The sequence below is a fragment of the Anolis sagrei genome, chromosome 4 (assembly GCF_037176765.1).
Source record: "Anolis sagrei isolate rAnoSag1 chromosome 4, rAnoSag1.mat, whole genome shotgun sequence".
NCBI lineage: Eukaryota > Metazoa > Chordata > Lepidosauria > Squamata > Dactyloidae > Anolis > Anolis sagrei.
Window position 1 is genome coordinate 154,854,060 of NC_090024.1, and position 23,288 is coordinate 154,877,347.

The 23,288-nt window shown below is 41.7% G+C and overlaps 2 protein-coding genes across 5 annotated transcripts in view; both read left to right on the forward strand.

Annotated features, from left to right (window-relative positions):
- Nucleotides 1-7,540, forward strand: part of MCOLN2 (mucolipin TRP cation channel 2) — a 32,336-nt gene extending 24,796 nt beyond the window's left edge. For 2 of the 4 annotated variants that reach the window (XM_067467793.1, XM_067467792.1), the window contains exons 12-14: nucleotides 1,757-1,981; nucleotides 3,897-4,012; nucleotides 6,730-7,540. In XM_067467793.1, coding sequence (XP_067323894.1) covers nucleotides 1,757-1,981; nucleotides 3,897-4,012; nucleotides 6,730-6,766 — 378 coding nt within the window. In that variant the 3' untranslated portion in view covers nucleotides 6,767-7,540. The remainder of the gene's footprint in view (nucleotides 1-1,756; nucleotides 1,982-3,896; nucleotides 4,013-6,729) is intronic. The other 2 variants (XM_060773850.2, XM_060773849.2) reach the window with 1 other exon arrangement.
- A 14,591-nt stretch (nucleotides 7,541-22,131) lies between these two features.
- The window catches only part of LPAR3 (lysophosphatidic acid receptor 3), a 49,422-nt gene continuing 48,265 nt past the window's right edge, over nucleotides 22,132-23,288 (forward strand). The window contains exon 1 of the mRNA XM_060773848.2: nucleotides 22,132-22,360. The gene's annotated coding sequence lies outside the window, so the exon portion shown is untranslated. The remainder of the gene's footprint in view (nucleotides 22,361-23,288) is intronic.

A 23,288-nucleotide genomic window follows, 5' to 3' on the forward strand; every position in this document is an offset into this window, starting at 1 on the left:
TGGTGTCTCACAAGGGGGCAGCATTGCACTACATTGGTGTGACTTGGATACATACAGTCTCTTTACTAGGTAAGACTTTGGATGTCTTAAATAACTGGCTGCCAGCTTTGAGCTTTCTTATCCTCTTCTTTTGTTCAAAATGCCACATGTCATGGTCTTAATGTGACTTTCATGAAACTGTTGACAGAACAGGGACATTGTTCTGTTTGAAATTGTGCAATATCCAAACATTTTATCTAGTGCTACAAGCTGGCTAGGAGAAGCGAGAGGTGATGTTTTGAAAATGGCATGCCCATCAAAATGTGCTAGAAATGTGCATGGTGTCTGTATGTGAGTGCACTGTGTGAGTATGAGGTCCATATATATTTTTATGTACATATAAAAACACAAGGTTCAATGCCCTCTTTATGACTGTAAATTCTGGCTGTCACAGACTCCCAAGTATGGCCAGAGAAGTATGACCTGCAGGCATATAAATTACCCTGAAGATCCCTTCAAAACTCCTTGAGCTCTTCTCTTTTTTAAAAAAGTGCAATTTTAGGTTTAAAAAATTCTGCAAATTGCATCTTGGGGCTCTCCAAAATGCATGCAAACATGTAAAAGCAAACAGACAAAAACGCACACCGCTTCCAACCCCACAAATCCTCATAGATCCGCTTTTTCCTCTTAAGTACCATCTTATCATTCGGTTTCATCTTCAAAATAGTGATATTTTTGGAAAAAAAACATAAACAGGAGGGGATGTAGTTCACAAAAGTGTGTGCTGGAGAGGGGATGTAGATCACAAAAGTGATTGGGGTTGGAAAATAAGCCCAATAATTCTGTTTTAGATATAGAGCTCTGTTCCTTTGTATTCTAACCATAATAATTAATGTGCAGCATTGTGCCACATTACTATCATAAACATCTCACTCCCTGTGATTAACTATAATGGGTTGGATTGTCCCCTTTCTACAAAGATCATACTAGCTATGGGAATTTGGGAGCTATAAACCATTTTTTCTCCCAAGCGCTATTTCTGACTGTGAGATTGGTATAATGTTTATGCTTGATACTTATGCACTTTAGGAACCAGCATGGTGTAGTGGTTAGAGTGTTGAGCTGCAGTTATGTTTGAAACCAACTGGGTGGCCTTGGGAAAATACATTCAGCCCTAGAGGAAGAAAAGGGCAAGTTCTCTCTGAACAAATCTGGCCAAGTAAAATTCCATGATAGGTTCACCTTAGGGGTGCTATAAATCAGAAAATGCACAGTAACAACTACTATACACTTTAGATCAGTTATTCTCAACCTTCCTAATGCTGTGACTCTTTGATACAGTTCCTCATGTTGTGGCAACTCCCAACCACAACATTATTTTCATTTCTACTTCATAACTTCACCCCTTAGGATTGTCCACATTACTGTAATGATGTTGTTCTCCAGACTACAGGCCATCCCTGAGTTACAGATGGCATAGAGAAGGAGGCGAAGCAGGGGTGAACACGGGTGCTTGCTGACTGTTTGGCTGGCAGAGGGGGCCCATCAGCCGTTCCAGGGAGGTGGAGGAAGCAGGGCCAAAGGAGGAGGTGGCGCAACCCCTCTCAAACACCCAATTGACCCCTCTAGGGGTTGTGACCCCCCACATTGAGAACTGTTGCCTCAGATCAACCTTACTGATCAATGAGCCATCTTAGATTTTTAAAATAAAATCTTTGTTTATTACAAGTACTGTGGCTACTTCGTTGATGATGATTGTGTTTCCATTGCTTTCTAGTTTGAAGACCTGAATACAGTGGCAGAGTGCTTGTTTTCTCTTGTCAATGGTGATGACATGTTCGCGACATTTGCACAAATCCAGCAGAAAAGTACTTTAGTGTGGCTCTTCAGTCGACTCTACTTGTACTCCTTCATTAGCCTCTTCATATATATGATTCTGAGCCTTTTTATTGCTCTTATTACAGATGCCTATGACACCATAAAGGTAAATGACACCATAAAGGTAAAGCCATTGCGTGAAAGATGAGCTATTTCAAAGCAGGAATGAGAATAGTGAAACCCTTTAGGTCACTGTTACTCAAAGTGATGGTTCTGGGACTAGTATTAGTGCCTAAGCCATTGGCAACTAAATTCTGACAATGTTTCCAGGAAGGAAATAAAGAATTATGATCAATGGCCACAAATATGATGGTCTCTGGCACATTAAGAAATAACTGCTGGTCTCTCACATCACCCAGAGCAGCGTCTGAAAGAACAGTTAAATATCTCAGTCAGTGGTTCTGAGCCTGTGGGTCCTCAGATATTTTGGCCTTCAACTCCCAGAAATGCTAACAGCTGGTAAACTGGCTGGGATTTCTGGGCGTTGTAGGCCAAAACAGTTAGGGATTCACAGGTTGAGAACCACTGATCTAAGTTATGTTCAGTTGCAGCTTGAAATATTTCTCATCAGGCTATGGTTGGTGGAAGCTGCAGTTCAGCAATACCTGGAGGGCTAAATCCCATTCGGATGTAGATTATGGAAATGTTTTAGGTGGGGGAAGGTGAAAATGGCTCATATTGGTAAAGGCTTGAAAATGTGCTTCCATCTAGTTTGTCATTTGATTTCATCATTGCTTGTTTAGGCTTGCCCTCTTTTCATAGAAAATATTGAGATTTTTCAGTTTTTGCAAGTAGTTTTGCTTTGATGTTTGTGTGTTTGTTTTGCTTTTAAACAAAATTTGCTAGCCCTACTATTTATTTTTCATGTCAGGGCTCATATTTGCTCATTTGATGCTTTTTCATGTGAAGAATACATATGTCAACTCTTTCTCATGACATAGTAATGTATGCTAACTTCTGGAAGGGTTCTTTACATAATATAATGACAAATTTAAACCATCTATAATTGAACTAATGGTAAGATAATGCTTTTTTGAGTGTTCTTTTTCTTCTAAAGTGAGAACAGGGTAGGCTGGGGACAGTGGTTGACCTGATTTGTACATAAGGTTGCACCATGTGGTGTAATGAAAATCACACGTTCACATTTTATCTGTCCACATACTGTCTTGCCAGAGAAAGAAAATACGCCATGCATATTATCAGTAAAGAAGTAGTTTACTCTTTGTAATACAGAACAACATACATACAATCATGTGATCAGTTGCATTGACTCACACAATGTCCTTTTTGAGAGATTCAGAATGGACTTTCGGTGTCCATGTGTAAAATCTCCTTCCAGCAGCTCATGATGCAAGAACAAACTAAATGTCACTCTCTTTCTGCAAGCACCTGCATAACTTAAGCCTGAATATGTAACTGTTGCCAAAACTCCCAGGCTCAGCTAGCTCCCTGCGCATGGCCCAACCAATCAGCTTTGTGCCTTGCATTTTACAGTTAACACACTAACTGATTTCTTACATGCGCCAACACACAGCATCAGAAAACATCTAAAGATGATAGATGCCGGTCTGTCATTGTTATTTTTAGCAGAAATACTGAAAAGCCATGTGTACAGCTGAAGGTACCTAGTACTACAACCGTTGGAGAGTACAAACCTGCCCTTGGCAATTGGTTCTGTTATAGTCATCAATCAAATGTAGGAAAATTTCATTGTTTGTGCCTGCCAACACCGCAATCCAGTTATTCTGTCAGAAAAAAATAGAAAATGCAGAAAAATAATACTGTTTCTACCTCTCTTCCATTGGTATTGTGTAGAATACGTCCCCAGCCCTATTTTAGTATATGATACATTTAGAAACGTTTGCCAATATGTTGTCTTTAACCATTTCTTTTGCTCTGTGAAATGTCTGGAAGTACAGCACTTCGGTCCCAGCTTCTTATGTTAGATGTAATACGCCAGAAGGTGGTTGCATCCTTTGCCTTGACAGCTTGGATAAGCCGAGTCCAATTATTTTTCATGGCCTCTCTGTCTGTTTCAGAAATACCAACAAATTGGTGCTCCAGTTACAGATCTTTATGAATTTCTAAAAGATTGTGACAGTGAAGAATACAGCAGAGAGCCACAGACATCCCTGAGCTTCTGTTGCTGCAGGAGGTTGGTGTGCTTTCTTTCCAGTAGTTCTGCGGTTCTTCCTATACCTTTTTGAGTTTGGCTCTTTATGGGATCTCCAATGGGGCACAAACACAGTCTGAGTGGAACTTCTATGCCTGTTTTTTCTATTTACAATTATGAGGTGGCTTCTAAAACTAGAGGAGTATGTGATTCTTTTTTGTATGCGTGATGGATGTCCTAGTGAGGCCAATTGATCTAAATATTTTGAGGAACAGATTGCTTTCCCTGCTGGAAGCTGGATATATGGATATCTGCTGATAGGCAACAAAAGGGAAGAATGATAAGCTCTTCCCGATCTTCATTAGACATGATACGATTACAATAGGTCCTCCACTTTCTCAGGGGTTAGGAGCTCTCTTCTATGCCGTGACTTGAATGTAGACACTGGGATGCAAGAAGAAGGCTATGGCTGCCTTCATGGTCAAGGGAAACACGGAACAGAAACAAAAGAGGCCTCTAAAGAAAACCCATGCTGTTTTTAAGTCAGGAGTGTCTGTGTACTATCAGATGACAGGTGAGAAGATAAAGCAGCTGTAGGGAGCCTAGAGTCCAAGGCAGCAAGTCAAAATATAATGGGAGTGAGATCTTAGGTGACGGAGAGTTGAAACAAGGAAGAGACAGACCCAGGAAATCTCATGTGTGCTATGAAAAAGAAGGACCATTTGTTTTTGTTGGCAGGAAGGAGCTAGATGATTAAGGACTGTCAGCCAAGGAGAAATGCCATATTTCATCAAATCTAAGGCATTCTGTTTTTGCACTTAAGAAGCTTCAAAAATGGGGTGCACTTAAATTTGGTTCCTCAGACTTGCTGGTTTTTATTTTTTTAAACTTCCTTAGCTCCAAGAAGGGGTGGAGGAAGGATCTCATCACCAATGGCTCTGCCAGGTCCCTGCCATTTTGTCCTAAGCCATATGCCTGTTTATCGTCTGGCTGAGCTAAGTGCCACTTTTTGCTTGGACTACGTTCCCACAGGAAAGATTGCACCACAGAGCCTCATTGAAACAAAAATTGTGTATGTAGAGGAAATTCTAAAAAATATTCTTAAGTGTTTTTTTTTTCAAAATTAAAAATTGAATTGGGCATGCTGAGTTTTTCACAGCAATCTAACCAGTTTCTTAGCTACATGTGCTTTTTATGCATGGCAAGGGGTTGGACTAGATTTCATGTGGTCTCTTCCAACTCTTATGATTTTATGCTTTTAGCCCTCAGTATTTAATATTGTGCCTTTATAACCCATACCTCATCAAACAAGATATCAGAATATCACAATGCTTATAGAAAGCTACTTCTAAAGAACTATAGGTGATAGTGCTAGAGTGCTATTTTCTGTTGTTTGCTTCTGTTGTTTTGTTGATTTAATTTTAAACTGGCTATTAATTATATTAGTGTTTGTTGTTTGCATTGCTCTTGTTCACATTGCTGTTGTAAGATGCTCTGAGTCTCCTTGGGGAGATGGGGTGGGATATAAATAAAGAATTATTATTATTATTATTATTATTATTATTATTATTATTATTTTAATGACACAAAAACACAGTATGTCACAGCAAATGAGATATATATGCCGGATTTTGTATCACAAAATCACAAATCAAAGACTTACCAAGCATCTAGGACTGTGTGATGTATTTTTGAATGATGCGGGCAGAATGATATTTATTTATTTATTTATTTATTTATTTATAATTAAGCCAATACTGCATTCACTCTGCTTCCATAATACCACAAGTTTTCAACAATTCTTTTCCCTATACCCCTTCCTAAAGTACATTAGTTAATTCTGAGCATGAATATGCTAATTTAGAAGTGAAAATCAAAATGCAGTATCAAATAAAGGCATACATCATGCTCAAAGTTGGTGGCTCGTGTTGTTATTTCTGAATACAGTAAGATACCATAACCACAGTTTCACTTCCCCATTCTAGAATATTGCCAAATCCTCAAGGTGATTCTATGGTTTGCTTCCATTGGAAGCTGTCATAGAGGTGTGCTGAGGATCTAGCACAGTGGTTCTCAACCTATGGGTTCCCAGGTGTTTTGGCCTACAACTCCCAGAAATCCCAGCCAGTTTACCAGCTGTTAGGATTTCTGGGAGTTGAAGGCCAAAACATCTGGGGACCCACAGGTTGAGAACCACTGATCTAGCATATTCCTGTAGGTCTCTGTAGGTCCTCTAGCACAACTTTACAGTATGCTGGGAGTGGAAGTCAAGTAATTTAATAGTGTTCCATCATACCTGCAGTTTCAGGAAACTGTGGCCCAGTTGGAAACCTATCCCACATGGATACAGGGATTTTGCTGTTTAAGCTGAGTGAGGAATCTTTTCTGAATGTGGTTAGTGTACATGCTTAACGCTGTGCTTGAAAGAGATGCAAGGAGACACTTATTTACAGCAGTTATATCAATAGTCAACCACTGGGTATCCCCAAATATATTCTGGAAACACTCTGGAACTTGAGTAGCACTTCTGTTGTTCGTTTCCCCACTTTACCTTTGAACTATCTTTTTGAGGACTAGAAACGTTGTAATGCAAAGTAGGGAACAGCAGAATTAATGTAAGGATATGATGGGGGACTGTGCCTAGTAGAGCAGGAGCCTCAGCTGTCAAATGTACATTAATATTGTTTGTAACATTTCCCAGCATAGTGATATCACATTGCTGCTATGAAATGGTAAATTTCTTGTTCCCCATTCTGCAGGCAGAAAAACGATGACCACATGATACTTATTAACTGAAGACAGGCGATGCTGGCCTATATTGCTGCAAAGGAAAAAAGAGGCAAGAACCAAATGCTGTTGGGCAAAGCCAATCTTAAAAGCAGACCCTCTTGAATTGCAGCAGAGCATGGCATGTGCACATGTCTTTTCTACGAACCGGTGACCTTCACTTGCGTAGTGGAAAGAGAAGCAGTGGGCCTTCTGGTCATCCACAGCTGGAGGCCCGAAAGCTACAATGAGCAAGCCTTGACTGAGCATCTGATGACCATATTGCAAGAGCTGATCTCAAGAGGCACTTTAAATAGACACCAGAGTGTTAAGGGTCTGTTGGTCACTGCTCAGTTGTAACTTGCTCTCTAGATATTTTTTATATTAAAATATTTAAATGAATATATATTTAAATGAAATGCACCTCTTAAACACAAAAAATGCCATTTCTGGCAACTGTAGCTTTATACTTTAATTTATTATTGTATTTGGTTTCAAGGTGTCCCCCTTCAAACATGACTTACTATTACATGTATGCAAACCTAGCACTGTATATTGCTTTTTTTTCCTTATGTTCTGCTTTTTGGTTTATGAAGTTGACTTAAAGTTTCACTTCACTTGTATATGCACATTTTTCTAAAAGCAAACTAGATTTCAATTGGTGTGGGAGGTGTTTCTTTGTGTTATCTCCTATTATTCCCTTTAATTCCAATGAAAGCTGCAGTTCCATGCTTACCTTAATTCCAAAGGACCTAGATTGTTGATGGACTTCCTTCTTGAATAAAAATGTATAGGACTGGCAAATGTCACTTTAGCAACTTCACCATGTTCAGGTAATGTCATATGATTTTATTTTAGAAAGAACACTGTGTCTGACTTTTTCTTTGGAGTATCATGATGTAACAACAACAACAACAACAACCCACTATACAGAACAGTCTAACCATTCATGGTTGTAGAAGTTTGGTGGTTTCCATGTAAGTGGGTTTTGGTTTCAATTTTAGAGGAGCTATCCAAGGAGCTGGGCCTGTTTTGAAGACATAGCATGGCTGAGTAATTGGCTTCTTTAAAGTTCTGACTGCAATTAAAATTGAATTCTTCTGACATGAAAGCCAACAACCACTTTTGATCCATGCCATATCTGACTTCTCAACAAATTAAACATTAGGAATAGTTAGTTTCATTTATGAACCTCTTTGAAACTTTTTAGTCACCTATGTCTGAAGGAGAGCTTCAAATGTTCAGGAGACAAAACTTGCCTGGCAATCCAGGTCACTGGGATAAAGCTCCCTCCAAGACAACTGGGATAAGTTGGTGCAGGACAATAGCTATCTTCCACCCTTTGATTTTCTCCCCCATGTCTCAGTCATTTTAGCTTCCTTCCTTCCCAGTGCACCTTCTAAAGCAGTGGTTCTCAACCTGTGGGCTCCCAGATGTTTTCGCCTTCAACTCCCAGAAATCCTAACAGTTGGTAAACTGGCTGGGGTTTCTGACGTTGTAGGCCAAAACACCTGGGGACCCACAGGTTGAGAACCACTGTTCTAAAGTCAGAGTAGTGGGCTTGGGAGATGTGAAGTTTAGTAGTTAAGAAGAACTTGCTGGGTTGAGTGAATGGAAGATTATTGAGCCTGCAGATTGTTTTCTTGCTGGGCATTTCAGGACAGCTACATGAAACTGTTCCTTCTCCCAAGCAGAGTGAGTTCTCCTAGCATCTCTTGTGGTATATCTACTGCCTGGCTTCTTCAGCCAAGAAATTCTAGGAACTGTAGCCTTTAAAGCAACTAAAGACTTCTCTGCACATTAAAAACCACAGTTCTTACTGTAACCATTAACTCTTGGACCTGGGAACATACCGTATATACCTGAGTGTAAGCTGACCTGGATATAAGCTGAGGCACCTCATTTTACCACAAAAAACTGGGAAAACATATTGACTGGAGTATTTGTTTCTCCTGACATTAAGTCAAGTTGTATCTGTCTCTGGGGTGTGGTGCTCATCTCCATTTCTAAGCCGAAGAGCCAGCGTTGTCCAAAGACTCCTCCAAGATCATGTTTCCAGCATGACTGCATGGAGCGCCGTTCTGACTCGAGTATAAGTCGAGGTCAATTTCAGCTACTGATAAATTTCTGCTGGAAAAATCCTCGCAAGAATCCTTGCAAACTGCCTTCTGCCCCTCTCAGAAGACACCCTCCCAGAATCCCAGAACGGCTTCCGCCCCTCCAGAGGAACTGTGGACATGATCTTCACTGCACGACAGCTCCAAGAAAAATGCAGGGAACAAAACCAACCTCTGTACATGGCATTCATCGACCTTGCAAAGGCATTCGACACAGTGAATCGCAGCGCTCTCTGGACCATCCTCCAAAAAATCGGGTGCCCAAGCAAATTTGTGAACATCCTGCGGCTCCTCCACGATGACATGATGGCAACAGTCTTGGACAGCAATGGCTCCCAAAGTGACCCATTTAAGGTGGAATCGGGTGTCAAACAGGGATGTGTTATTGCCCCAACTTTATTCTCCATCTTCATCGCCATGATACTACACCTTGTTGATGGGAAGCTTCCCACCGGAGTGGAAATCATCTATCGGACAGACGGCAAGCTATTTAACCTCAGCAGACTGAAAGCCAAAACCAAGGTCACAACAACATCTGTTATAGAACTCCAGTATGCTGATGACAATGTCGTCTGTGCGCATACAGAAGAAGATCTACAAGCCACTCTCAACACCTTTGCAGAAGCATACACAAAGCTTGGCCTGTCACTGAACATCGAGAAAACCAAAGTGCTGTTCCAGCAGTCACCAGCCGCCCCCTCTCCAATGCCAGAGATACAGCTTAATGGTGTAACATTAGAAAATGTGGACCATTTCCGCTACCTTGGCAGTCACCTCTCCACCAAAGTCAACATTGACGCCTGAGCTCTGCAAGTGCAGCATTTTCCCGAATGAAGCAGAGAGTGTTTGAGGACCGGGACATCCGTAGGGATACTAAGGTGCTTGTCTATAAAGCTATTGTCCTCCCAACCCTGCTATATGCCTGTGAGACGTGGACTGTCTACAGACGTCACATGCAGCTCCTGGAACAATTCCATCAGTGCTGCCTCCGGAAAATCCTGCAAATCTCCTGGGAAGACAAGCGGACAAACGTCAGCGTGCTGGAGGAAGCAAAGACCACCAGCATTGAAGCAATGGTCCTCCAACATCAACACCACTGGACAGGCCACGTTGTCCGGATGCCTGACCACCGTCTCCCAAAGCAGTTGCTCTACTCCGAACTCAAGAATGGAAAACGGAATGTTGGTGGACAGGAAAAGAGATTTAAAGATGGGCTCAAAGCCAACCTTAAAAACTCTGGCATAGACACTGAGAACTGGGAGGCCCTGGCCCTTGAGCGCTCCAGCTGGAGGTCAGCTGTGACCAGCAGTGCTGCAGAATTCGAGGAGGCACGAGTGGAGGGTGAAAGAGAGAAACGTGCCAGGAGGAAGGCGCGTCAAGCCAACCCCGACCGGGACCGCCTTCCACCTGGAAACCAATGCCCTCACTGCGGAAGAAGATGCAGAGCAAGAATAGGGCTCCACAGCCACATACGGACCCACAAGGAAACCCATGATGGAAGACCATCTTACTCGTCCAACGAGGGATCGCCTAAGTAAGTAAGTAAGTAAGTAAATTTCAAAATAAAAATAGATACCAATAAAATTACATTAATTGAGGCATCAGTTTGTTAAATGCTTTCGAGTATTTACATAAAACTGTAATTTGAGATAAGACTGCCCAACTCTGATTAAACAGTTATTCTAACTGTCTTCAATGTAAATGTGCTTAAGTATCCTTCCAATAATAATAAAGAATAAAATAATAACTGTAATAAAAATAATTATAATAGAGTAAAATAATGGAAATGTAATAACAGTAATAATAGAGTAAAATGATAAATGTAAAAATAACAAAAATAAATGTAATAAAATAATAATAGAGTAAAATAATGTAAATGTAATAATTATAATAATAAATAGAGTAAAATAATAAATGTAGTAAATAATAACAGAGTAAAATAATATAATTTTGACTCAAGTATAAGCCATGGGGGGCTTTTTCGGCCTAAAAAAGGGCTGAAAATCTTGGCTTATACTTGAGTATATGTAGTATATCTGTAACAGGTTATACGACTATCGTTGTCTAGTCTTCTATCTGCTGGAAAGACTTCCGTTTTCTGTTGGTTTGGTATCTTTTAAATTAAAATGTTAAATCTTCTAATATAAATATTTTCTTCAGGGTACTATAGGTTAATTCCTATTCACATACTGTTGAACACCTTAGTTCATATAATTCTGTTTCATGAAACTAGTGGAAGGTGAGGAAAAACAGGGCAATTTTAGATACAAAATATAGTAATTCTTCCTTATGCTCTTCTTTGTAAAATTACTCTCAACATGAAATGTCCCTTAGAAGTTAGAAGGAACATTATATGCTGGTCCTAATGTAAGAAGGAAATAATATCTGTTCAGTCACTGAAGATGTTTTCTCTCTCTGCTGGCATCCAATCATTGAAATGAGTTGCAATTAGACTATGAATCATTTTAAAAGGTCGTATGAATGGAAGTAGTTAATTCTAATTGATGTGGTGGAAATGACTGAGCACTCAATATTAACCAAAAATGAGCATTAGCTGTAAGTGGGGCATAATAGGCAATAGATGCTCTTCCAAAGTGAGAAGGTCAAATAGCTCTGCACTCTGAAAACCATTTTTTTCCTGAAGCGATTTTGTTTGCTGGCTCATTTCAAAAGTGCAAGCAGCAAGCAAGTGGTTTGAAAGCTCTGGAGGGACAAGAAGCCTAGGTGGGAAACATATTCACAAAGATACTGATTTTCCTCCCAAAAGTTATGAAACTTAAAAGTTTGAAGCAAAACGGAGCACCAAGTGACTTTGAAAGCCACATTTTCCATGTTAGAAATGGCATGGGAGCAAATGTTTTGTTTTTGTATTTTGATGTCAAATGAGCATTGTAATCTAACAAACTTTCCATTAACATAGGAAACCTTATGCATTTTCAACACCATACAAGTGTATAGTCTGGTATTTTTTGCATTATTTGGTTTATTCTAGATTCTCTAATAGAGTTGAGAGGTTTATATTGAGAAAAGTAGAAGACCTCCTGTTTTGGGGTTTCTGTGAATTTTCCAAGCTGTATGGCTATGTTCCAAAAGCATTCTCTCCTGATGTTTTGCCCGCATATATGGCAGGCATCCTCAGAGGTTGAGAGGTCTGTTGGAAACTAGGCAATTGGGGCTTATATATCTGTGCATTATATATCTATGTGCATTGTCAGAGAAACAACATACAAACCCATTGATTCAGTACAAGAAATCCATGAATCCATGGTTGATTGGTAGCATGAGTTCTTACGTAAATCCCATGGATTCACTAGGTTTACTCTGCTTAGAGCTAGCAACTGATTTTAGGCTGATGATGATAAACTCTCCAGGTATCTTAGTCTGCTAGGAGACTGACTAATGTGGCATAAGCCAAGATGAATGACTTGTCCCATCCACTTCTGAATATGTGCAGACAGCCTCAAAACATTGTAAATAATGCACAGAATTCCATTATTTCTCCAAATAGTCATGGAGATCATGCTCTAGAAATGGAAGAGCAGCCTCTCAAATGATAAGCAATAACTTACTCTAGAGCAGCTGGTGGAGAACAAGCTCCCATGATTAATGAATCTTAGCCATGGTGTTTCAGACCAATAAGAGTTGCATCTGAAGGGCCCCATGTTGCCCAAAAGCGATATGGTTGGGTCCACAGGCCTCCTCCCTTAGTGACCAATAGCAGAATTACAACTTCAACCTATAAGTTCATTGCAAACTTACAGCATGGATTCCTATTGTTAGCTACATATTTTTCTTGATAGTTTTCATGGCAAGTAAAACATGCACTCAGCCCTCATCTCTTTGAGCCAACTTATGAGACATAAAGATATTCTGATGGCACTCTTGCCTATGATTTTGTTCTAGATGTAGGTATTTAAAAGCTCTGGTTGGGGAGCCTTAACCCAGATGTGCCTTTAAAAAAATCTGCGTAAACCCGAACATTCTGAATGTGCATGAAATTTCTACATCAGCAAGGAAGCATGTGTCTGTGTTGTTTTCTGTTGCTTCATCTTTTGGTCAATATAGACAATATATTAATAGAAACAGCCTGTTTTCTCCTGATGAGGTTTTGCCTCAGATTGTTAAAGCCAGCTTTACTTTCATGTTGTAAATGAATACCACCTGCCATAGAATTCAGAGTGTAGCTGTAGATTCTGGAGTCATTTTTTTTATATTTTCCCTATATTTTCATTTCAGCAGATTTTCTTTTGCTAGATCTCTCCCTCTCCTATTATTGCTAAAAGTTTATTTGTTTGATTAACAGCAGAAAAAATGATACATGATCTGTACTAGGAAAACCTATGTTCAAGACAAGGCATAAACCAGTTTCTCAACCCCTGCGAGGGTTGCAAGGGGGTGTCAGAGGGATTGCCAGAGACCATTAGAAAACAGTATTTTCTGTTGGTCATGTGGGTTCTGTGTGGGAAGTTTGGCCCAATTCTATTGTTGGTGGGGTTCAGAATGCTCTTTGTAGGTGAACTATAAATCCCAGCAACTACAACTCCCAAATGTTAAGGTCTATTTTCCCCAAACTCCACCAGTGTATACATTTGAGCATATTGAGTACTCAAGCCAAGTTTGGTCCATATCAATCATTGTTTGAGTCTAGAGTGCTCTCTGGATGTAGGTGAACTACAATTCCAGAACTCAAGGTCAATGCCCACCAAACCCAGTATTTTCTGTTGGTCACAGGAGTTCTGTTTGCCAAGTTTGGTTCAATTCCATCATTGGTGGAGTTCAGAATGCTCTTTGATTGTAGGTGAACTATACATCCCAGCAACTACAGCTCCCAAATGACAAAATCACCCCCCCCCCCCCCCGCCACACCAGTATCCACATTTGGGCATATCAGGTATTTGTGCCAAATTTGGTCCAGTGAATGAAAACACATCCTGCATATCAGATATTTACATGACAATTCATAACAGTAGCAAAATTACAGCTATGAAGTAGCAACAAAATAGTTTTATGGTTGGGGGTCACCACAACATGAGTAACAGATTGTAAATAAATAACTGTAAATGAGGAATTGTATTAAATGGTTGTGGCATTAGGAAAGGTGAGAACCACTGGCATAAACCATAAGAGTTAAGAATTTCAGTTTCTTGTTTCAACATGCCAGTTACTGATCCTGCATGATATGACTGTTCATTTATCTTTCATATTTGGAAAGATAAACATGGCCACCTGTAGCCACATTTTGATTATTGTGCACTACATAGAGAGTAGCCACATCATCCAGAAATGATAGTATTAATTCTCTTTTGCAGACATTTCTGGTGATATCGTCAAACTGTTTTATTCTGTTTTGAGTTAAATTGTAATAACAGTGTTGATCTTTGTCTTGTAAAATGGTCAGTAATTTGTGGGCTTTTTAAATCTGGCTCTTTAATGCCCCCCCCCCCCCAATTTGCCTGTTTTGTGTTTCTGCTTCTCTGGGTACATCTACTACACTGTAGAATTAATGCAGACAATGCCACTTTAAATGTGATGGCTCAATGCTATGGAATACCGGGAGTTATAGTTTGGTCATGCACCAACACTCTTTGGCAGAGAACGCTAAAACCTTGTATTACAGTCAAGAAACCCAAAGAAGGGCAACTAGGACTTGGAAGGGCAATAATAATAATAGTACACTTTATTCATATTTCACCCTTCTCCCCTAGGGGATTACAGCATTTACATACATAGGCAAACATTCAGTGCCTTTACAATCATATACAACAAGACACACAAATGCACACAAAGGCAGAGGTGTCTCCTTTTCATTTCCTGCTTCTACTAGTGTAGTAGGTAAAGGTTTTCCCCCTTGACATTAAGTCTAAACATGTCTGACTCTTGTGGTTGGTGCTCATCTCCATTTCTAAGCTGAAGAGCTAGCGTTGTCCGTACACACCTCCAAGGTAATGTGGCTGGCATGACTGCATGGAGTGCTGTTACCTTCCTGCTGGAGCAGTAGGTTGCAGGTTCAAATCCTACTCACATTTGCATGTTTGTGAACTGCTAGGCCGGCAGAAGCTGGGGTTAACAGTGGGAGTTCACATTGCTCCCCGGATTTGAACCTGCAACCTTTCGGTTCGCAAGTTCAGCTGATGAGTGGTTTAACCCGCTGCGCCACTAGGGGCTCCCCTATTAGTGTACCTAGACAATATAGCCAATGATGATGGGAGTTACGGTTCTAAATCATCTAGAGCAACGTTTCCACCATTTGCTCTATAGTTTATTTTGCAAAGGAAGGTCTTTGATTCTTCAGTGCTATGTGGGGCCATTTTTAACAGAAAATACACAATTAAGCTGACTTTGAAGAGCTGAGCTAAACATTCCCAATCAAGCTCATATTTATAAATTCAGCTGCTCCAAGTGACCTACATGTGACTTCTCTTTCTTTTTTCCCTTGAAATTTTACTCAGGGCAATTATATTATATACGACATGCTGAACAAACCTTGGCAATGGATCTTTCTTCTCAGACTTTCCATCTTCGCAGCTGGAAAGGTTTTGCATTGTCACATATGTCCAATAGATTGGTTATGTTCCACGACACACTATCTTTTTGTGGGACACTGATTTAAAGTCTAAAGCAGATTCTGAATGTTCATATCTTCAATATTTCCATTTGGTAGATGACTGGATTGTCTTTTAAAACCATTTCATAGCAGGATATAAAGCAAACATGGGATTCATGCAGCTCTCCAGATGTTGGACTGCAAATGCTGGAATTTATTATTCCACTTATTTACTGAATTTATACCTTGCCTTTCTCTGGGACTCGGATCCAAGGCAGTCAGGGTGAGTTGCAACCCTACAATTTCTAGGGAATCCAAGGCATTCTCATCTCTATAGGAGAAAAAGACATGTTCACACAGACAGTCTGACCCCTGAACACAAAAAAGTTACATACCAGCCTGATACCACGTCTAACTTTTTTCATGTATCCTCAGAGGTTGTGAAGTCTGTTGGAAACTTGGCAAGTGAGGTTTATATATCTGTCGAATGTCCAGGGTGGAAGAAAGAACTCTTGTCTGTTTGAGGCAAATATCTTGTCTTATATTTGTTATTACACATAGCAGGCACCCCTAGGTCAGCGGTTTGAATCTGGGAAGAGTGCAGATGAGCTCCCTCTGTCAGCTCCAGCTCCCCATGCAGGGACATGAGAGAAGCCTCCCACAAGGATGGTAAAACATCAAACATCTGAGTGTCCCCTGGGCAATGTCCTTGCAGACGGCCAATTCTCTCTCACCAGAAGCGACTTGCAGTTTCTCAAGTCTCTCTTGACACGACAAAAAAACCAAAACAAAACCAAAAACAAAACAGAAAACATTCACTGCTGAAGTAGCTGAAGTACTTTATCCCAATAGAAAAAGTCACATCTTTCCAGAGCTGCCCTATCATCATGGAAAGATAAAGCCTGAGATAACGAACAAGAAAATAGGAATCAGTGAGACTCGGTCAAGCCTTGCAAAGCTACTCCCCAGGATGTGTTTGAAGCCACACGTCATAGGGAATGGGAACAATATAGAGGTTGAAATCCCTCCTACTAGAGCTGACATTTTCTGTGTATGTGATATCATAGAAGACATAGCAATAGTGTATGGCTATAATAACATTCAGATGACTACCCAGAAAACATATACCATAGCTAATCCATTTCCTTTCAATGAGCTCACAGAACTTCTGAGACAAGACCTGGAAGCAGCAGGTTTTACTGACACACTGACTTTTGCTCTGTGTTTCCAGGAATTGGAAGAGACCGCAAGGGCCATCCAATCCAACCCACTGCCATGCAGGAAAACACAATTGAGGCACTCCTGACAAATGGCCATCCAGCCTCTACTTAAAAACTTCCTGGTGAGACTCTACCATGCTCCAAGGCAACATATTCTACTGCTGAACAGCTCGTTCAGAAAATTCTTCCTAATGTTCAAGTAAAATACCTTTCACTGAAATTTGAATCCACTGCTCCATGTCCTAGTCTCTAGAAGAGTGGAAAAGAAGCCTGCTCCCTCCTTTCAAATATTTAAACATCGCTATCATGTCCCATCTCAACCCTTCTTTTCTCCAAGTTAAATGTCCCTAGCTCCCAAGCTGCTCCTCATATGATTTGGCTTTCAGAAGACACAGTAGACAAGTTTGTTTAATCACATATTATACAATACAATCCCTTAATAGTGCAATCAGTTGATAGCGTCCTCTGGAGAAAGTATCAGGCTAAGTAAGAGGGCACAGGACAAGCCACAGGGCAAACCCAGCTCAGTCCTCTAACAGATGAAAGTGGCCTAAGGGGTTGGGAGGAATTATCAGGGATTGCTATGACTGTCCACTTGAACCTGATGCCTGAGGCAATTGCTTCACTTAGCTACTGATGGTGGAACACAATATTTATTGTAAAACCGGGCACATGAATATCTTAGCCCAAATGCTTAATATTCTGACCATTTCTTCCAGCACTAGCTAATTGAATTTTGGGAAAGCAGTAGCAAAGCCTCAACTTGATCTGATTGTATTTGCTACTTATTGGCACGATTAATGCTTCAGTCGGAGTCTGTGGGAGTTGGAAATGAAGGCTTTACTGAAAAAGCTGTTAGGCTCTTAGTGAAGAGAAGAAAATTGAGAGGCATGCTACAAAAAAGGCTTAGTGTCAGCTTTTTCAGTTTTGTGATGGCAAAAAATTGAGAGGATGTCTGGCACTACCATTAACTATTACCTCTGTCTGTGACAAGTACCAGAGCGAGACACCTCATAATGGAGACAGACATCAATACCATCTCTTACCAAGTGTTCTCAGAAGGAATATTCATTTCCCTTCTTTTATTGAGTCTCTATGGAAATAATGGTTAATTTACCCCAAGAGGAAGAGAAATGGAGAAGAACTAAGAACATAGAAATTGCTGAAGAGTGGGAAGTGTAACTAACAAATTGTCGAGAAAGAAGAGGAGAGATAATTGCAGGGGTAATATGAGAAAAAGGACACAAACAAAAAAAGCAGGAGGCCAGGATGGGTTCGATGCAGCCTCTAGCTCTGTCAAGACACAATCAAGTGCTGGAAAGTTGCCTTAAAGTTAACAAATGCTTTTCTAAATTATTGCTGCCCAATATTGTCCTTATGACCTTTTTTTCTGGGAGAGGCAACAGATACCCTGAGTTTCAAACAGTTCAGTAATGGGTTGAATAGTTTTTTCGGGCTATATGACCACGTTCTAGAAGCAATCTCTCTTGATGTTTCTCTAGGGGGTCTTATCTAACACCCCCCTCCCTTTCCTCCAGCATTTCCCCTTCAATTAAAGGAGCACTCTCCAACTCTCTTTCCACATCTGGGCAGTTCATGCTGGGCTGCTCTAGCCCCAAGGTGTTGCCTTGTCTTAACTCTTTGAGTCTTTGTTGTTAGTATTCTATATGTCTAGTGCTGAATCGGACAGTAACAGTAGGACAGGCCTGTAGCCGGGGGGGGGGGGGGGTTAGGGGTTCAACCCCCCCCTGAAAATTTTTCAGGTTAAAAAAACCGGTTTACTCATGTATTTTAACTGGTTAACCAAATCTCCATGCTAAATCTATGAGATGCAAAAAAAGTCCCTCCAGAACTGCAAGCACTATCTCAAGCAAATATTGACAATTTATTCACACTGTCATTACTTGCAGCAATAGCCGATGTAGTGAAGTAACCAAATTTGGGGGGGGGGGTGTTGAATGCTCTCATTAAGGAGTCCAGACTTGGTGGAGGTGGTTGACAGGGGCAGAGCTGCAGGCTATTGAAGGCTGCTCTGCCCCCTGCTGTGCTCTTTGCTTCAATGTGAGCTAGGAGGCAGGTTTCAACCCACCACCACCACCCCCACCCCCCCGCGCGTGAAATTTTTAACCCCCCCCCCCTGAAATTTTCAACCCCCGGCCCTGAGTAGGACACTCTGTATTATCTGACGTTTTCATTTATCCAATGTTCTGTTGGCTCGTTTATGTCGGATAAGTGAGACTCTACGGTATTTTCATTTTCTGACATACAAAATCTTCTACTTCAGGTAGGCATCTCACCCTGCCTAACAGAAGGGCAGGCCTTGCACCTGAGCCTGGTGTTATTCAACCTCTTTCCAAGTGACTTAGATGGATCGGGATTAAAAATGACCATCACAAATTTGAGAGGCTGGAGTACTGTGTACATTTCTGGGTGCATCAGTTCAAGAGGATATTAACAATCTGGAAGGTGTCTAGTAGCAAGTGACAAGATGATTAAAGTTCTAGTAATGAAGCTGTACGGAGCAACTTAGGGAACAAAGCTTGGAGGAAAGAGATCTGAAGGGTGGCATGATCCCCATCTTTAAATACCTAATGGGCTGTGACATAGAAGGTGAAGCAAGCTGCTCCAGAGATTCAAACATGGATCAGCGGATGCCAACAAGAAGACAATCATAAGGAATAACTTATTTATTGTCAGAATTGTTCAACAGTCAAATGGACTGTCCCGGGATAGTGAACTCTTCTTATTTGGTAGTTTTCCAGATCCAACATTTGATGGCTATGTTTCTGCAGTACTTTAGCTGTGTATTCCTGCACAACTACGGTCCCTTCCAACATTAAATTTCTGTAATTGGAGCTTTATGCTAGAGCAGTAGTTCTCAACCTGTGGGTCCCCAGATGTTTTGGCCTTCAACTCCCAGAAATCCTAACAGCTGATAAGACTAGCTGGGATTTCAGGGCGTTGTAGGCCAAAACACCCGAGGACCCATAGGTTGAGAACCACTGTGGTAGAGCTAACCAACATCTCTAGAGGTTGAACTGGAACAAACCTCATATTTGCCTATTAATGAATATGTTGACTAGATCTAGTGGGACAGGTAGTCCAGGACTTGGAAGGCTATGCTTTACACACTTCTTATCTAGAGAGATTTCTGCTTCCCATTGTTTACCTCCCTTAAGAGTGACTATTCAAGACCTGTTCGGCCTCTGCTTATGGATGCTCTTTACTTTGCTGACTTAATTTAAGCCACTGCCAGGTTTGTCTAGTCTTGTTTACAAAGTCAGTCGGACCAAAATATTGAAAGCTCCATCTTCTTAATAGAACCTGGGTTGGTATGAAAGGTGTGTGAAAAAATAATTGATTTCTTTTAGCCCAGAGGGATAAGAATATGACTCAGGAAGAGCCCAGGCATTAGAGAAAGTGAATTAGTTGTCTCAGGGAGCAGATTACTAGAGACCGCAGCAAGGTGTTGGAGAACAATGTAGGTCATGAAAATCAAAGAATAACCAAAGTATGTGTAGATATGACCCTATAGTCCTTACTGCAGATGGAATCTAGTCCTTCTTTTGGTCCACAGGCAAGAAACATATTGTAAAGCTGCTCATATAGCTGAAAAAGTGTCGGGTGAAGAAATTAGTCTCAAGGAATGTATTAATGGATATGCTGAATTACTGATGGTTTTTCAAAAACATGGTGTTTATTAATGTCCTGGGGTAAAAATAAGCTTCTCATTTTTCAGGAGTTTTACATTGAAGTTGTTAATGAGTGGAAGTTTCCTTAATACATACAACACTTGAAACACTGAAGCAAAAGTGATTCAAGGGGTAAACATAGGTTGAGTATCCTTTATCCCAAATGTTTGGGACCGGAAGTGTAGTATATTTCAGATCGTGCAATACTTGTATTTACTTCCTGAGCTATCTTGGAGATGGGATGGAAGTCTTTGCACAAAATTCATTGATATTTCATATACACAGCCTAAAAATAATTGTATAGGATATTTGTAATGGTTTTGTGCATGAAGTAAAGTTTGTGGACGTTGAAGTAGCAACGTGAAAAAGCATCACTCTCTCAGCCACCCGTGTGGATTTTAGAATGCTGGATCAGGGATGCTCAGCCCGTGCCTGACTAACAAGGACATACTTTGGACAATCGCATCACACTGCCAGAATCTTTGGAACAACGTTTTTGACAACGTAATGTACACCTTATGACAAAACTTTCCAAGAGACTCCTGAGCAACTGGAGTGGGACAGAATTTAAAAAGTACATTTGTGATATGTATTATTTCAGGAAGGAGAAGAGGAAGATGAAGAAAAGAGGAAGAGGAGAAGGTGGTGGAGGAGGAGGAAGAGAAGAAGAAGGAAAGAGGAGGAAGAGGAAAAGGAGGAAGAGAAAGAGGAGAAGGTGATAGAGGTGGAGGAAGGAAAGAAGAAGGGAAGAGGAAGAGGAGGAAGAACAGAAGGAAAGAGGAGGGGAAGAGGACAGTGGAGGAGGAGAAGAAAAGAAGAATGAAAGGAGGGAAGCAGGAGAGAAAGAAAAGAAGGAAAAGGAGGAAGAGGAAAAGGAGGAAGAGAAAGAGGAGAAGGTGCTGGAGGTGGAGGAAGGAAAGAAGGAAAGGAGAAGAGGGAGAGGGGGAAGAAAAGAAGGAAAGAGGAGGGGAAGAGGAAAGTGGAGGAGAAAAAGAAAAGAAGAAGAATGAAAGGAGGGGAAGAGGAGGGGAAGAGGAGAAAGAGAAAAAGGAAGAGGAAAAGGAGGAAGAGAAAGAGGAGAAGGTGATGGAGGTGGAGGAAGGAAAGGAGAAGGGAAAAGGAGAAAGAGAGGAGAGGGAAAAGGAAGAGGAGGAAGAGGAGAGGGAAGAGGAAAAAGGAAAGTGGAAGAAAAGGAAAGAAGGAAGAGGAGGAGGAAAAGAAGGTGGTGACGGTAGAAGAGAAAGGGGGAAATAAGAGAAAGGGGAGAAGGCGGAGGAGAAGAGGAGAAAAAGAAGAAGGAAAGAAGAGGGAAAGAGGAGAAGGGAGAGGAGAAAGGAAAGGAGGAAGAGAAAGAGGAGAAAGTGGAGGAGGTAGAGAAGAAGAAGAAGGAAGGAAAGAAGAGGAAGAGGACAAGGAAAAGGAAAAGAAGGTGGTGAAGGTGGAAGAGAAAGGGGGGGATAAGAGAAAGTGGAGAAGGCGGAGGAGAAGAGGAGAAAAAGAAGAAGGAAAGAAGAGGGGAAGAGGAGGAGGTGGAGGAAGAGAAGAAGGAAGAGGAAAGGGACAGAAAGAGGAGGAAGAGGAGCAGTCTGACCCCCTTCTTTGCTTTCCTTTCCTTGGCAGTCAGAATACATTTCTGTTCAAACCGTCTTTGAATTGGCAATTCCTCTGAAGGAGACAATCCGGCTGGGTGCTGTGTGTTTGCTGCCTTTGACTTGGGCTGAGTCGTGGGTTCCCTTTCGGGAGACAGGGGAGGAGGAGGAGGAGCGCTTTTCAGGAGAGGAAACGTCCGGGCGGCTTTAAAACCCGGCGCTGGGACGGGCGAAGCTCAGTCCGGGCCGAAGAGCGCCTGGCCGAAGGAGGGCGCCCGGGTCCTTCAGGGTCTCCGCCCGCCTCTGCCTCCCTCCTCCCTCCCTCCCTTCTCCCTCCCGGAGGAGCTTCGAGAGGCGGCCCACGCCCACGCCTTGCTTGCCCGGCCGCAGGAGCGGAGCCCCAGCTCGGAGGGAAGGAGGCATGTGGCCAGGAGGCGACTGAGAGAGAGCCCGGCTGCCTTGGTGAGTCGTCGGGGAGAAGGACTCCAGGAAGGAAGGAAAGCAGGTGGACTTGCCACCCCGGTAACTGCCAGGGCGCAATGCCATGCAAGTAGGAGACAAGAAGGGTCCCACAGCATTGAGCCTTGACAGTGGTGCTACCATTCTGTAGCCTCTTCTTGTGGCTTTACCAAGGTCTTTCGCCTTCTCTGCTAAAGAGAGCCGGTGCCTCACCGAACTAGAACTCCCAGAATTCTGTATCTTGGAAGCCTTGGCATTGAGAGTGGAGAGTATGGAGCAGAGACGCAGGATCTCTCCTGCAGGGCAAAAAGGGTTGCTCGAGGCCTCCTTTCAGGCTTTCTGGGTCCATCCTGGAAGGCTCTGCATCTCCACTGTCGCATTAATGCAGTTTGATCCCACCTTGAACTGCTATGGCTCAATATTATAGAGTCCTGAGGTTTGTAGTTTGGTGAGGCACCAGCACTCTTTGGCAGAGATGGCTAAAGACCTTGTGAAACTACAACGCACAGGATTCTATAGCACAGTTAAAGCAGTGTCTTGTCCAGTGAAAGTCAGAGAAGATTCAGGTGCCACCTCTTTCTCCAGACCATTGATCATTTAGAAGGGCAGCTAAAATAATCAAGGGTCTGGAGAACAAGCCCTATGAGGAGCGGCTTAAAGAGCTGGGCATGTTTAGCCTGCAGAAGAGAAGGCGGAGAGGAGACATGATAGCCATGTATAAATATATGAGACGAAGTCATAGGGAGGAGGGAGCAAGCTTGTTTTCTGCTGCCTTGGAGACTAGGATATGGGACTATGGCTTCAAACTACAAGAAAGAAGATTCCATCTGAACATTAGGAAGAACTTCCTCACTGTGAGAGCTGTTCAGCAGTGGAACTCTCTGCCCAGAAGTGTGGAGGCTCCTTCTTTGGAGGCTTTGAAACAGAGCCT